The sequence below is a fragment of the Macaca fascicularis genome, chromosome 7 (assembly GCF_037993035.2).
Source record: "Macaca fascicularis isolate 582-1 chromosome 7, T2T-MFA8v1.1".
Lineage (NCBI taxonomy): Eukaryota > Metazoa > Chordata > Mammalia > Primates > Cercopithecidae > Macaca > Macaca fascicularis.
Genome location: NC_088381.1, coordinates 125,097,054 through 125,112,644, shown reverse-complemented (window position 1 = coordinate 125,112,644; position 15,591 = coordinate 125,097,054). Strand labels below are relative to the sequence as shown.

Genomic DNA, 15,591 nt, shown 5'->3' with positions numbered 1-15,591 from the left:
CCGGCGTGTGAGGCGGTGACAATGGGAGCAGCGCGGGTGGCGCCGGGAGGCAGCTGACAGGCGTTTGCGGCTTCGCTTCATGGCAGCTCTCCCGCCCCGCCTGGGATCTGTGGGGAGTGGGGGAGCCCGCGGCGGCCCGGAGCCAGGGTTGGCGAGCCGAGCGGAGACCTGTGCGCCGCGCCTCTGAGGCGCAGCATGTGAAGCGGAGACGGCATCCAGTGCGGGGCGAGCCTCTCAGCCGGCCGGGATGGCTACCACGGCCGAGCTCTTCGAGGTGGGCCCCGGCGGCTCTTCAGGGAGTGGCAGGCTCGGGGTTTGCAGGCAGCTAGGTGGGCGGGCTGAGGAGCGGGCGTTTGCTGGCTACCCAGGAGGAGCCCTCGGGAGAGAGACGCGAAACTGAAGGGTTGGGGTGGCAGCTCCGTGTTAGCGCGGGCGGAGCGTGAAATGGGGGAGGGGTGCTTGGGGCCGAGGTGGGTTGGGCGACCGGTCGGCCGAGAGGTGAAGCCGGGTGGCCGAAGGGAGGAGGGTTGGTTTTCTCTGTGGGGGCAAGAGGGGGAGTCTGGAAGGTTCGGGTGTTGGAAGATGTCTACTCGGGATGAGTAGTGGGAAGGGCTGACTCAGGACGAGGAAAGAGAGCCAGGAGCCTCAGGTTGGGCGAGTCTTGTCGCTGGGATTCTTGCGGGAATAATAGCAGGAAGCCACTTAAGATGGGGACTCTTGGGGGCTTCTCGTTTTGAATAATTATTCCATTAGTAAGGCTGCAGGTGGCATTCATAGGCCTTCCAGTTTAACCTTACATTTGAAAAGGCTGGGACAATTTTTTTTTTTTTTTGTACAATAAAGGCCTACTTATCTCTTTCGACTGAAGGGAGGCAAAATTCAAGTGAACACTTTATTTCATATAATACATAATAATACACTGAAAGCATTTACGTGTATTATAAAATAAAACCGAAATGAATACTATAAAACGAACACTTCGTTTCATATATATAATGCACCTTAAGTGTATTATATTCATTTACGTGTATTATAAAATCACCAAACTGCAAGCTAGAGAATCCTTAATACGTAATAGAATACTATCTTTCCTCGAGCGTTTTCAGTATCTAAACCTTAAAATTTAATTTCGTGAAGTCTGGTGTAAGAAGCTGTGATAAAAGTTTGAGATAATAGAATAGGAAAACTAATTGGACTACAAAACAATGAAACTTATAAAGCATCTCGTGTGAAATAAATGAAAACACATGAGAAAAAGGAAAAGACCCCTTTTGTGTGTGTGTGCTTGTGTTTCACATTGAGTAACAAAAGTGTAATAATTGAGAAGACTGTAATCCACAATAGGGAACTTCTCCATAAGTGAAAATGGTATCCTTTTTCTGCCTAAGATTCAGCAGTTTTTGTGGCTTACAATTTGAATGCCACAGTTTTGATAAATGGAACTTTACATTTGTTATTGTTACTATATTTTGCGTATCAGTCAGCTTTCGGATCGATAGTGCTTTTTTTGAGAGGAATAATATATGTTATTGTTATAATTACTTGTAATTAGACAGTAATTTGTGAATGAAGGATCGTAATTACAAGAAAGACTTCAGAGATACTGTATTTTCTCAGTTAAGTGTTGGGAGATAAGCTACATTAATTTCTGTAATTCCAAAATTGTGCCATCTGTTTATTGACACAAGATCGGGGAGACACTTTTCCTACTAGGAACTTTTACTGTGTCCCTGGGTACTAAGTAGTGCCGTGGTTCCTTGTTTTATTTTTCACATCTTACAGAGGGAGAACACGATGAAGTTGTATGAGATCTTCAATTAATGTATTTGCTGACAAGCCAGGTCTTAACAGAAAACTATTATATATGTTGTCATACAGTTCATAAGACATTATCCTTTGAGTTAATCCAGTTCCAGTTGTACTTTGGACCATCTTATGTATATTTTTATTTAAATATTTGACCGCATGATTTTGGTAACTTATTTGGAAATATGTTTGATTTTTTTTCTCCCTCTCCCTGGCGGGGAAGGGGAGGAGGTGGGGAAATATATATTTTGCTTTCTGGGGTCCGGCCATTAGGTTGAGTAGTTAAACCAGATTAGGATTTAATGTAATTTAGTGACTCTAGTTATATGGTAGCCAGTAAGATTCAGTGATAATAGAGACAGTAGCCCTTACACTACTCTTAGGCCAGAGGGTTTTTAGAACAAATTTAAACATATATATAGATCGTAAAACTTATGTGACTTTTTTTCTTCACTGTATGTAGATTGTTGCTTCGTCAAAATTAAAAGCATAATAGTTATAATTAAATTTTAGTAGTTATAATTAAGAAGTGCATTTATTTTTTCTGGTACTGCTATGAATCCAGCCCTACAGTGGACTCGACTCTCAAGTTTTCATCCCCAAGTGAAAAGTTGATCTCTTGGCGTTGGAGGGAGGAGGAAAAACAAATCTTGTCACTGCTCAGTTTCCTGTAGCTACTGCCATAGCATCTAGATTTTAGTACAAGTCAAAGGAAGTATCTTTTCCCCCTGCTTCCCTTTCTTAGTCCCAGCTGGAGAACTGTGGAAAACAGAAGGCAGGATGTAGTCAAGGATGTTTGGTTTTTATTCATCCTAATTTTCATGCACTATTAAATAGAATTGTACTTTCACTTTTCATGTTAATAGAAGTTAAATGAAAACAAAATTAAGCTTTTGAATCCATGAAATTTAATTGTGTTAACTATACTTCTTTTAAAATCTTATTGGTCCCATGACACTTAATGAAAACAACTTCATATAACAAAATCAGACTGTAATATATTTCCTCAGTTGACCGAAATGATTTAGTAATAGATGATTTGGCTATTGTAATAGTGTATATCCTGAAAGTTTCTCAGAATACCTTCTTAGTTTCAACTTTTGTTGACAGATCTTTCTGAAAAGATCCATGTACAGTGTTATTAAATCTTCTCAGGATAGACATTCTGAATAAGGATTGTTACGTGGTGTAGATAAATTGTATCTTCTACATATGCAAAGTGGCTGGGCTCAGAAATTCCTTTTTAAATTTTCTTTTCTTTGTTTTTGAGACACGGTCTTGCTCTATTGCGCAGGCTGGAGTGCAGTTGGGTGATCACTGCTCACTGCAGCCTCTACCCTCCAGGCACAATCCATCCTCCCACCTTAGCCTCCAGAGTAGCTGGGACTACAGGTGCCTGCCACCACACCCAGCTAGTTTTTAAAATTGTTTTGGAGAAACAAGGTTTCACCATGTTGCCCAGGCTGGTCTTGATCTCCTGGGCTTAAGCAATCTGCTCACCTTGGCCCCCCGAGGTGCTGGGATTACAGGTGTGAGCCACTGTGCCCCGCCAGAAGTTCTTTTTATGTTGTTGCAAATATTCCTTTCTCCTTTTATTGTACTACTGAGGACATTCTTTTCTCATTTGCTTATTTTTTCCCCATAATTCTTCAAGAATCTTCCCTTTTCTCTGGTTAGACTACCATTATGGGAGAGTTCTTGGTTAGTAACTAGGGTTAATTATTCATTCATTCTACAAATATTTGTTGAGTACCTATTAAGTTCAAGGTAAAGTTCTTGAACTTTATCTGCATGCCTCAAAGGGCATGCCAAAGAAATGTTAATCCTACAAGATGTGTTGCAAAAAAACTAACAGGGTTCAGTGGCCAAATAACTTATGGAAATGAGCATAGTCTGTTTTGTTGGAGATTTGCAGTAAACCTTAATATGTTAAAGATGATGAGAAGTCCATTTCCCAAACTTTTTTCACCATGAGACTCTTTTCTTTTTTTTTTTTTTTTTTTTTTTTTGAGACGGAGTCTCGCTGTGTCTCCCAGGCTGGAGTGCAGTGGCGGGATCTCGGCTCACTGCAAGCTCCGCCTCCCGGGTTCACGCCATTCTCCCGCCTCAGCCTCCCAAGTAGCTGAGACTACAGGCGCCTGCCACCTCGCCCGGCTAATTTTTTGTATTTTTAGTAGAGACGGGGTTTCACCGTGTTAGCCAGGATAGTCTCGATCTCCTGACCTCGTGATCCACCCGCCTCGGCCTCCCAAAGTGCTGGGATTACAGGCTTGAGCCACCGCGCCCGGCCGGTGGCTCTTTTCTTTTTTTTAAGAGATTTTTATTTTCTACTGCTTGTTAACTTAATTTTGTGAATTACAAGGTACATATTTTGGAAAATGTTAAGTATAGAACCTGTCCTTAGCAAATAGAGGGAGAGAAGGTAGATATATGATACTATACTCTTAAAAAAAAGGTTATAAATGGTTTCAAAGAAGTCTAGATCAAGTGCCATAGGTGTCAAGAGGATGGGAAGATTACCTCTAGAAGAAAGAAAGGATTAGAATTATCTACAGAGGGATTATTATCATTTGAATTATCTACAGAGGAAAAATTAGATTTGAGTTTGTGGAACTGGGTGGAGGGACTTTTCAGTAAAGCAGACAATGAAAGCTAAGACATAAAGGGAGGGTTGTAGGCCCTGGAGATAAGGGGAACATTCATTTTGGCTGGAGTATAGCACACATAAAGAGGAGGAGTGGCATGTAAGGTAAATTGGGGTTTAATTTTGGAGGTCTTAAATGCCAGGTTTAAAAATTCATTTTTTTTTTTCTTTCTGTAAATGTAGGTTCCTTGATAATAGTGCTTGAGGTCAGGTAATTTGGCTGTGATAGCAATGGCTGTTTGACTTCCAAATTAGAGTATGAATATTGAAGAACACATTTTCCCACATTTATTTGTCTCTTAATTTTTCAAACTAAATTACAAAAGCTGTTTAAAAATGGACTTGTTGAAAATGATGTCTCTTGTTCAATTAGCTAGCCAGGTGTATACTAATGAGCATGAGATATACAAGTAAGGAGCACCCCGTTAACTGTCAAGGTGCTGAAATGCTATTTATTTTAACCATATTAGTTGTTAAGTGTTTATAGACATTGGCTATCAATTGTAGCCAATGTAGCCAATCATGTATATGATAAAATGTATTCATTCTGCAAACATTGAATGAATGTGTAGGCCAGACATTATTCCAGGTACTAGAGTTAAAAGATGTTGAGTTAAGCATCTGATTGAGGGAGACAGACATGTTAATACATTAATACAGTGCAGTGGGAGTTTAGAATCTTTTCCAGGGATTATTAGGAAAGGTTTCATTTAGTAATGGCATATAGAAATTGGATATTGATGGATGAGTAGAGATTTTTCAAATAGGAGAAGGGCATTCCAAGGCAGAGACACAAGATGACTCCAGTTTGTTGTAAGGTGAGGCAACTGAGAAGAGTTAGGATGTGTATGTGCATATTTTAAGAACAGGGAGTGGTGGCAAGGCATTGAGTCCATGGGAGTTCGAGGGCAGTTTTTCATTTTTTTGTTTTTTTTTTTTTTTTGAGAAGGAGTCTAGCTCTGTTGCCCAGGCTGGAGTGCAGTCACATGATCTCGGCTGACTGTAACCTCCGCCTCTGGTTTCAAGCGATTCTCCTGCCTCAGCCTCCTGGGTAGCTGGGATTATAGGTGCCTGCCACCATGCCCGGCTAATTTTTTTATTTTTAGTAGAGATGGGCTCTCACTGTGTTGGCCAGGCTGGTCTCGAACTCCTGACCTCATGATCGACCCGCCTTGGCCTCCCAAAGTGCTGGGGGATTACAAGCATGAGCCACTGTGCCTGGCCAGTTACTTTGTTTCTTGAGACAGGGTTTTGCTCTGTCACCCAGGCTGGAGTGCAGTAGTGTAATCACAGCTCACTGCAATGTCTACCTCCTAGGCTCAGGCAATCCTCCCACCTCAGCCTCCCAAGTAGCTGGGACTACAGGCATGTGCCACCATGCTTGGCTAATTTTTTATTTTTTGTAGGGATGGGGTCTCACTATATTGCCCAGGCTAGTCTCGAACTCCAGGACACAAGTGATCCTCCCACCTCAGGCCTCCCAAGGTGCTGGGATTACAGGCATGAGCCACTGGGCCCAGCCCGGGGGAATTTTTAAGAAGGCTTTTTATAGATCATGCAAGAGGGCTGATCTTACTTTTTTTGGGTAAGGATCAGGAAGACAGACAATTTTATTTTTTTTATTTTTATTTTTTTTTTGGTTTTGAACCTTTAATGAGAAAAAATATATAATGTCGAGCTCAAGAACACTGTGTGTTTGGTGTCATTGGGTCAAGGGTTGGGGATACACACGGCAGAATTTGGAAACAGGGTATACATCAACAAAAACATTAGTCATAACAAGAAAAACTGGCGCCTGGCACAATCAACTCTCAGTTTCCTCTTCACTCAGCAGCATGTTGGGGATCCCGCGGCTGATGGGGAACATACGTCCAGACTTCGGGCACTGCAGGGTGCCCTCTATCACTTCCACCTCCAGCAGCAGATGGTGCATGGTCCTCAGAAACTTTATTCTCCTCATATCCCTCAACCGGGCCTTTAGGCACCTGGATCAGGCGCAAATTATCGGCCGCTTCCAGGAACGCCGCCCACTCCACCTTAGGTATCATAGGCGCCATGAAGTTGGGGTTGAACTTCACAGGGCAGATACGGACCTCAGTGGCTTGGAGGCGCAGGGGGAAGCCACGGGACCCCACCCCCTGCACATGCGAGCTCAGCAGATTGTGGGTGAGCAGTTTCATATCGCCGAACAGGCTCTCCTTCGACAGACAATTTTAATGTTAGTGTGAAGAATGGCCTTCGATGGGGGAAGAAATTGTTAGCTGGGAAAATTGGGATCATGGGCAGCCTAACATAATTGTTGTCATTTGGTAAGTGTTCCAGAATTATCTGTTGACTGATTAATCTTGCCAGATGAAATTCTAACCTAATTCAATGGCAACAGAGAAGAAATTTGAAAAGACATTTTGGAGGAAGAATTAAAATAATTCAATTACTGAGGAGTTAAAATTCCAAATTTGTAACTTTGAAAAGTAGGTGGTTGGTGATTCATTAACTGTGACAGAGAAAATTAGAAGGACCTTTGCAGGGGAAATAAATAATATATTCATTAAATATATATATATTATTTTATATATGTATATATATATTTTGTTTTATACTTTGAGTTTTTAGCAAGACATCGTGGTAAAGAAGTCCACTAGGCAAATGGAAATATGAATTAGTAACTCAGAAAGAGATCACAGTTAGAGATAGCAGTTTAGGAAGTATCACTTTATATGGGTGGTAATTTAGTCAGGAGGTGGATGACATCTCTCAGCTCTGCCCCTTACTAGTTGTGTGATCTTGGCAAGTTACCCAACCTCTTTGTACCTCAATTTTCTCATCTGTATAATGGGGGAAATAGTAGTATCTACTTCAGAAGGTTTTTTTGATGACTAAATTGAATTGAGAAATTTAAATTGCTTAGCATACTATCAAAAGAGTAGTATCCATTTTTAAAAATTAGGTGTCGGCCACTTTCAATTTAAGTGGATTGAGATGAAAACTAGATTAAAGATCTATCAGGGAGAGAAAGCCTTCAGCCTTGTCGGTCTCAGCTGACTTAGAGTAAATGATCCAAGAAGTAGGAGATTATAGTAGGAGAGGATTACAAAAAGGGGCTATGGAAGGTTATATTTTTCAGGATGGTCACAAGATCTGCCATCCCACATTGTGATGTTTATGCCCCTCCCATAGGGAAGTAGGGTCTCTGCTCACTTCTTGAATCTGTACAGGCCTATGACTATAGAAGTGTTGCTACGTAGTGATTTGCAAGGTTAGGCCCCATAGAGGGCCAGATGTATTACCTTTGATGACCTAACCTCTTGGACTCTAGCAACCATACCAAGAGAAAGCCCATGCAGCCCTTTTAAAGAACCAAGGCCCTTCACTCTTGGCTCTCGCTGAACTCCCAGCTAACGGTAAACACCAGCTTGCCATCTTGAAAGAGTATCTTCTAGCCAAGTTGAGCAGCCCCAGCTTATTTCATGTGGAGCAGAGACCAGATTTCCCTGTTGAGCCCTCCTCAAATCAGATTTGTGAACAGTATGATTATTGTTATTTTAGGCCACTAACTATTTGAGTGGTTGTTAGGCAGCAATAGATAACTGAAACAGAGGCTGATCAATTTCTTACCTTCTATTGGTGTTAGTGGAGAGAGTGATAGAGGTAGAGGTTGATGCTTAAGAGTAATAGAGTTCCATTTAAGTGTTTTATGCTTTGGAGTTCTCCAGTCAAACCAACTTGAAAGTGAACTTCTGGAATAAGCAAGTCATTAAATTGAGGACAGTATTATAGACTGCACATGTGTATAATTAATTTAAAATACTGAATCCCTGGTGTTCCCAGGAAATTAAATCGTTGAGGTGTGTGTGTGCCCAACATGTGTGAGAGAGATTTGAAAGAGTGATTGCCTTGTTCTCTTAAAAGTGGATTGCAACTGCACATAACACCCGGCAAATAAACATATAACCTACAAATTAAATGAAAGTTCTAGTTGAGTGATAAATAATTTAAAAGTTTGGTGGTTAATATTTTATGTATATATGTATTTTTAAAACTTAGCAAACTTTTCTGATGCTATTTCCTTGAAGCTGAAATATGAAAATAAGAAAATATAGTTATTTATATATCTTTGCTTATTCAGGGTATAATAAATGAAAGAAGCAATGATTCCTTACTTGTTTAATTTTATTTCCAAGGTGTTTATTAAATGCCTGTAAGAATATTTAATGTGTATATTTGTAAATACACTTAATTTGATTTGAAATGCTAATGGCAGATTTTATTAAATACTTAAAGTAATTTCACAGTCTATATTAAAGTCTCTGTAATAGAGTGGGAAAAATATCTGGGTTAGAATACTGGTTTAGTACCTTGATAAGACTTAAATTTCATTTCCTCAGTTTCCTCATATGTAAAAATGAGATGAAAGAGCTGGGCTGTGATGATATTTAAAGAACATTCTTGCATTACAAATTTTAAATCTGATTATATGATTCTGCTGAGCCTAGTATAACAGGAATTGTAACATTTTGTTACCTCTCCCTTTTGGACGTACACATGATATATATTACTTTACGGTTAGAAATGAGAAATACTCTATCCTGGAAAAATATTTTCTTAAGAGAATCTAAAATATTTTGTAAGATTCTAAGTTACCATCATTCAGGTAGTCTTCAAAACAATTTTGATGACATGATTAATTGACCAATTTCATAGTTTAAAGGGCTTCAAGATTGAATGTTAAAATTGACTAATTTTAAAAAGTAAAATTATTTATTTTGTAGTGTTTGTGCAAGTAGTTTTCAAAATACTTTTTCAAAGTTTGCCTTAGTTATATTTGTGTCTTAAAATGCTTTATTTTTCTACCTTTTCATACTACTTTTGAAATCCATTTTGTTAGCTGGAGACACAATATTTTGTGGTTTTTAAAAAAAATCAGTAGTCAATAAATATAAGTTATTAATATACAGAAAACACGTAAAGAATCTCACTGAAAAATCAAAGAAAATGGGGTTAGAAAGTAGAGGCCAAATATTGTAAAATTCTTTAGTTCTTTGTAGTGCCAGAATTGTATTAGGCTCATATTTGGTTTCTGTTAGAATCTTGGATTGATAGTACCATGTAATGCCTGTTCTTTATTTCTGGGTTGTGGGGTAGTGGTCCTGCCCTTTTGGTTTTGGATATATGGATCAAGAGCATGACTTTCAAGACCCTCTGTAGGGATTTCAGCCATGGCCCCAACTAGCTAGTGTTTTGGTATGCTCAGCATTGTTCTGTTGACTACAGCTGGAAAGCAAGAGAAATGTATGACACAGCCTCCCCTTGCTTTCAATTTAAGTGTGGAGAAAAGAGTGAAACTTACGAAAATGATTCTAAATCAATAAATGATAAAATGACAGTTAGTAATATTCTGTGTTGGGATTTGAATTTTTAAGCTTCATAGGGGTTTAAGAGTGGAGAAATTAATGGAGACCATGTAGGGAAGGAACCCTTCAAAGAAGAAAAGGGAATGGAGCCAGGCTTTAAGTAATGGTGTAGCAGTCTTCGAAGTTTTGGAGGAGAAAGGGCATACTTAGTAGGGTGAGTTACCTGGCCACAGATTAGGAAACAGGAGTAACATGGGCTTAAAAAGAAGACTGGCATAGTCTGATGGAAGTGTGGCTATTTGTTTTGAGGTACAGAGAAATTTGGGTAGGTGGTACAAGATAAGAACCCTAAAGGGTAGATATAAGAGTGTGAACTTGGCTGCGTGTGGTGGCTCACATCTGTAATCCAAGCACTGAGTCGGGCAGATCACTTGAGGCCAGCAGTTAGAGACCAGCCTGGCCAACATGGCAAAACCCAATCTCTACTAAAAATACAAAAATTACCCGGGCGTGATGGCGCACATTTGTAATACCAGCTACTCAGGAGACTGAGATATGAGACTTGCTTGAACCCAGGAGGCAGAGTTTGTAGTGAGCCGAGATTATACCACTGCATTGCAGACTGGGAGACAGAGTGAGACTATATCTTTAAAAAAAAAAAAAAAAAAAAAAAAAGTGTGTGAATTCGATAGTGTAATAGGAATTGTATAGGGAAGTTTCTCACTAAAAGGAGGTAGTGTTTTAATGATCTGTTAGATAGTGGTATCCATAATAAATTTAAGGAAAATACATGATAGGCAGTACTTTTGAACTGATGGGTTAGTTGGTTTAACAAGATACAGAAATATCTCTCTGAAATGATCTGAGACTTACTTTTTTTTTTTTTTTTTTTTTTTTTTACCTAGGCTGGGGTAAATATCCTAGTTTCTTTGAGTCTGTGGGTGGTTCCAACACATTGTATTGGATCTACTTTTGGGAATGGAGATATAAGAAAATACAAACATTTGAATTTTTGTCAAGGAAGCAACATTATTTAAATTAGGGATTTATGTTCCTGTCCAAGGGATTGACATCCAAGGGAGTTTTCAGTAGAAATGACCACAAACACCATTAAGTTCTGGGATACATGTGCAGAACTTACAGATTTGTTACATAGGTATATATGTGCCATGGTGATTTGCTGCACCCATCAACCCCTCATCTACATTAGGTATTTCTCCTAATGCTATCACTCCCCTGGTCCCCCACCCTCTGACAGGCTCTGGTGTGTGATGTTCCCCTCCCTGTGTCCATGTATTCTCATTTTTCAGCTTCCACTTATGAGTGAGAACATGCAGTCTTTGGTTTTCTGTTCTGTGTGAGTTTGCTGAGAATGATGGTTTCCAGTTTCATCCATGTCCCTGCAGAGGACATGAACTCATTCTTTTTCATGGCTGCATAGTATGATGTATATATGCCACATTTTCTTTATCCAGTCTATCATTGATGGCCATTTGGGTTGGTTCCAAATCTTTGCTATTGTGAATAGTGTTGCAGTAAACATACATGTGCATGTGTCTTTATAGTAGAATGATTTGTTATACTTTGGGTATATACCCAGTAATGGGATTGCTGGGTCAAATGGTAATTCTGGTTCTAATCCTTTAGGAATCGCCACACTGTATTCCACAATGACAAACACCATATTTTAATATTACAATTGGTAACATTTGTAAAGCATTTAAAATCAGTTTAACGGAGCAATATAACAACCAATTATGTAAAGCTAAGTTTCATATGATAGTATCTTAGTGCATAGTTCTAGATTTTTGTTTTGGCTTGGTGATTTTTGCTTTTGATTACTGTAGCAAACAGAAAGTGAAGCTAAACCTTTGTCAGGCTTATAAAATTCTAAAGGATTTAAAAAATTTTTTACAGGTATTTGTATTATAGGGAATTGTTTGAGAAGTCTCTTGGGAGGACTTGGTCATTTGGAGGTCTTAGGATTTGTTAATTTGGCTATCTTTTTCTCACTGTAAGTGCCTTTGCAGCAAGGTAAAGTATTAGAAAGCAAGGCATTAGGATTTATTTGCTTATATAAGCAGAATTCTTTATTTTTATTTATTTATTTATTTTTATTTTTTGCTTTTTTGGAACTTCCATCCCTTGGGGATCAATCGCTGACTTCTCTTAAACCCTAGTGATAATTTGTCTCTGAGGATAAAACGTGTACTTTGCTTCCAGGACACTGACCTCTAATTTTCTTCTGCCTGCACTGGTGCCTCCTGTTTTCTTTTGTTGGATTGTTTTCTTCCTCTTATCTCCAAATGTTGGCATGCCTTTCTTCCTCCTAGATGATCTCACCCAGTCCTTCGGTAACCATCTATGTGTTGATGATTCAAATTTTGTGAAGCTCCAGCTTCTTCTGTGTAGTACTAACTTGTTTTTCCATCTATGTGCTCTATATTTGTCTTATTTATCTAATAGGCGTCTACAATATAACATATGCGGAACAAAACTCTTGTTTCACTGCTCCCTCATCCATCTCTTTCCCTGATCTTCCCATCTCAGTAATTAGCACCACCATTCACAGAGTTGTCCTGGCTGCAAACCTCTACCTCTATGAGTAATCTTTTATTCCTTTTTTTTCTTTTTCCACATATTCAATCTATCAGCAACTTATATGAATGCATGCCTTAAAACGTCATGAACCTATTTCTCACCACCTCATCCACTGCCACTTTCATCTGAGTCACTGCCGTCTCTTGACTGGACTACTAAGGTATTGCAGGTTGGGTCTTTTGGGAGGCCGACTTTGAGACAGTTTAGCATGCAGAATATTTATTAGGAAGTAACCTTGGATAAACATTTATGAGGGGGCAGAGCAAGGATACAAGATTGGGCATGTGGAGAAACAGAGTTACAGTTTTGGTCCAGTGGCAGTGTTGATGGCTCCTGTGGGGAGGTCTGAAACTAAAATGACCTGTCAGAGTTGTCCTGCTTTGGACCAAAGTGGTCTGGCCCTTATACTCCCATCTTAATCAGTCATTGGCTATGGATCACATTGGGAAAGGCATGACATTGGGTGAAGTGGCTCTTTGCATCTGATGAAGTCCCTGAAAATACTGCCCATGAAGCCTTTTTGTTGGCAGCACTGTTAGCAGTTAGGGCAAGTCCCTTCTTGAAGGGCGAGCTGGATGGCACATAGTTGTGTTCACCACAGACCACCCTTGTTCCACTACTAGACTTCACTTCTTCATATACATTTGGGGAGTAGCTCTTCTGACATTCTGGTTGAGTCTTATCCCAGAGGAAAATTCGAAGAAGAAGGCTAGTGAGATGAACTGTGGCCCCCACTACTATAGCTGGTCTCAGAGTTGCAACTGATATTCACTATCTCTCACCTCTACTGTCGATTGTAACTCTGCCTTACCTTCAGCTAGTACCTCTGATGTTCTTGGTATTTTAACTGGTTACAATACCCTTTTTAGGCCAGGGTTGTAACACTTGTCCATACATTTTCAGAATTGGTTGAGGGAGTGTCAAGAGATCCCCAAGAGGATCATCTGTGTGCCAAACATACTGCTCTCGGCCCCCATTGTGTGTGGGCAGCCCTGCCTCATCCTGATCATTATGGTTGATTGCCCCAGCCAAAGATGATCACTCCTCTTCTTATTCCCTAGGTATAAGGAGACAATATGACCAGGCGGTACTTGTAGTTATAGTTTAATGATACTCTTATACTATGTTCGTAGGCAAAAGTATTCATTCTTTGGGGACCAAGACTATTCCCGAAGAACCTAGAGTCACAGGGATCCCAAGCACAAATTGGGAATCATGATAAGTGAACCTACTTTCTGCTTTTACCCCTTGTTGCCAGACTCATGTGTTTTTCGTATTGGAGTCAAAGCATCATATAAAGCCTTTTAATTCAGAATATATACTGCATCTTGGAGGATAGTGCTTCTTTTTTTTTTTCTTTTTTGCCTTTGGAGACGGAGTCTTGCTCAGTTGCCCAGGCTGGAATACAGTGGTGTGATCTTGGCTCACTGCAACTTCCACCTCCCGGGCTGAAGCAACTCTCCTGCCTCAGCCTCCCAAGTAGATGGGACTACAGGCATCCGCCACCACATCCAGCTAATTTTTTGTATTTTAGTAGAGACAGGGTTTCACTGTGTTGCCAAGGCTGGTCTCAAACTCCTGAGCTCGGGTATGAGCCACCACCCCCGACCAGTGCATTATCTTGATAGAGTACACCCTCTGAACTGGTGCTTCAGCTGTGCCTTCATCAGGCTGTTCCAGTGCTCTGTTAGTCTGCCTACCTCTGTTTGGTGTGGTTTATGATATGACCAGTGAATCCCATGGTTACCTCCTTTGCTGTAAACTGGGTGCCTGGGTCCTTTGGTGTGATGTGGTATGTGAAGTCCTGTGCCAGAGGAACAAACACTTCCTCGGAGGAAAGGCAAATCCAACTCAGATATTTCTCTATCAAAGTAAAATATTCTTTCTTCTAGAGTGGGAAGGGCCCAGTGTAGTCAACTTGCCAACCATGTGATTAGTCTTGAATGGGGCTATTTTAGGGGCTTAGAGTTGGTCTTTGTCACTGTTAGGCTAGATTTTTGGTTTCACAGTAGCTGAATCAGCCTTGGTAAGTAGGACCCCTTGCCGTTGGGGTCATGTTGTCTCTGTACTGTGTCTGCTTTGTTCATGTGCTCAGAGTGCTAATGCCAAGCAGAGTCATTTTTTCTGCTTGGTTGCTTAGTTCCTCTTTCATGGTATATGTTTTCTGGTGCTAACGTGTTATACAAAGAACTTCATACTTTTCATCCAGTCTCATATATCTGTCTGTCTTAGTCAACTCAGACTTCCATAACAAAGTTCCATAGACTGGATGGCTTCAACAACAGAAGTTTATTTCTCAGTGTTCTGTGGGCTGAGAAGTCCACGATCAAAGTGCCAGCAAGGTAGTTGTCATGCTGAGGCCTCTTCTCTTAGCTTGTAGGCACCACCGTCTCACTTTGTGCTTGCGCAATCTCTTCTTTGTGTGTGCAGAGAGAGATTTCTTTTTCCTGTAGGAACATTAATCACATAATGAGGGTCTGTACCTTGTGACCTCATCTAACACTGATTACCTCCCCAAAGGTCCCATCTCCAAATACCATCACATTGGGAGTTAGGTCTTCAACCTATGAATTTTGGCAGGACAGTTCTTTCATTGTATTGTCCATATGCCTCTACTCTAGACTTCCTTGTCCTTGGTCTTCCAATCTTACTTCTCTGATAGCTAGGCCTTTTGCCATTTCCTGTGTAAGGTGGCATCTCATGGTAGTTTTGATTTGCATTTCCCTAAATATTAGTAATGTTGGGCATTTTTTTTTGGACAGATTCACTCACTCTGTTATCCAGGCTGGAGTGCAGTAGAGTGATCTGAGCTTACTGCAACCTCTGCCTCGCTGGTTCAAGTGATTCTCCTGCCTCAGCCTCCCAAATAGCTGGGACTACAGGCACTCGCCACCACACCCAGCTAATTTTTGTGTGTTTAGTAGAGACGGTTTTGCTATGTTTGCCAACCTGGTCTCGAACTCCTGACCTCAAGAGATCTGCCTGCCTCAGCCTCCCAAAGTGTGAAAAGACTGTCCTTTGTCTTTCGAATGGTCTTGGCACCCTTGTCAAAAATTGTTTGACCAAATATGTGAGGGTTTTTTTCTAGGCTTTCTATTCTGTTCAGTTGTTCTGTATCCCTGTCTTTATGCCAGTATCATATACTGTTTTGATCAGTGTAGCTGTGTAGTAAGTTTTGAAATCAGGAAG

At 40.4% G+C, this 15,591-nt stretch overlaps 1 protein-coding gene and 1 pseudogene across 3 annotated transcripts in view; one reads left to right on the top strand and one right to left on the bottom strand.

Moving 5' to 3' along the window:
• The first annotated feature begins 2 nt into the window (after nucleotides 1-2).
• The window catches only part of EXOC5 (exocyst complex component 5), a 64,533-nt gene continuing 48,944 nt past the window's right edge, over nucleotides 3-15,591 (top strand). For all 3 annotated transcript variants that reach the window (XM_073997437.1, XM_045396479.3, XM_005561346.5), the window contains exon 1: nucleotides 3-274. In XM_073997437.1, the coding sequence (XP_073853538.1) occupies nucleotides 248-274 (27 nt within the window). In that variant the 5' untranslated portion in view covers nucleotides 3-247. The remainder of the gene's footprint in view (nucleotides 275-15,591) is intronic.
• On the bottom strand, nucleotides 6,059-6,642 carry LOC102127315 (multifunctional methyltransferase subunit TRM112-like protein pseudogene; annotated as a pseudogene).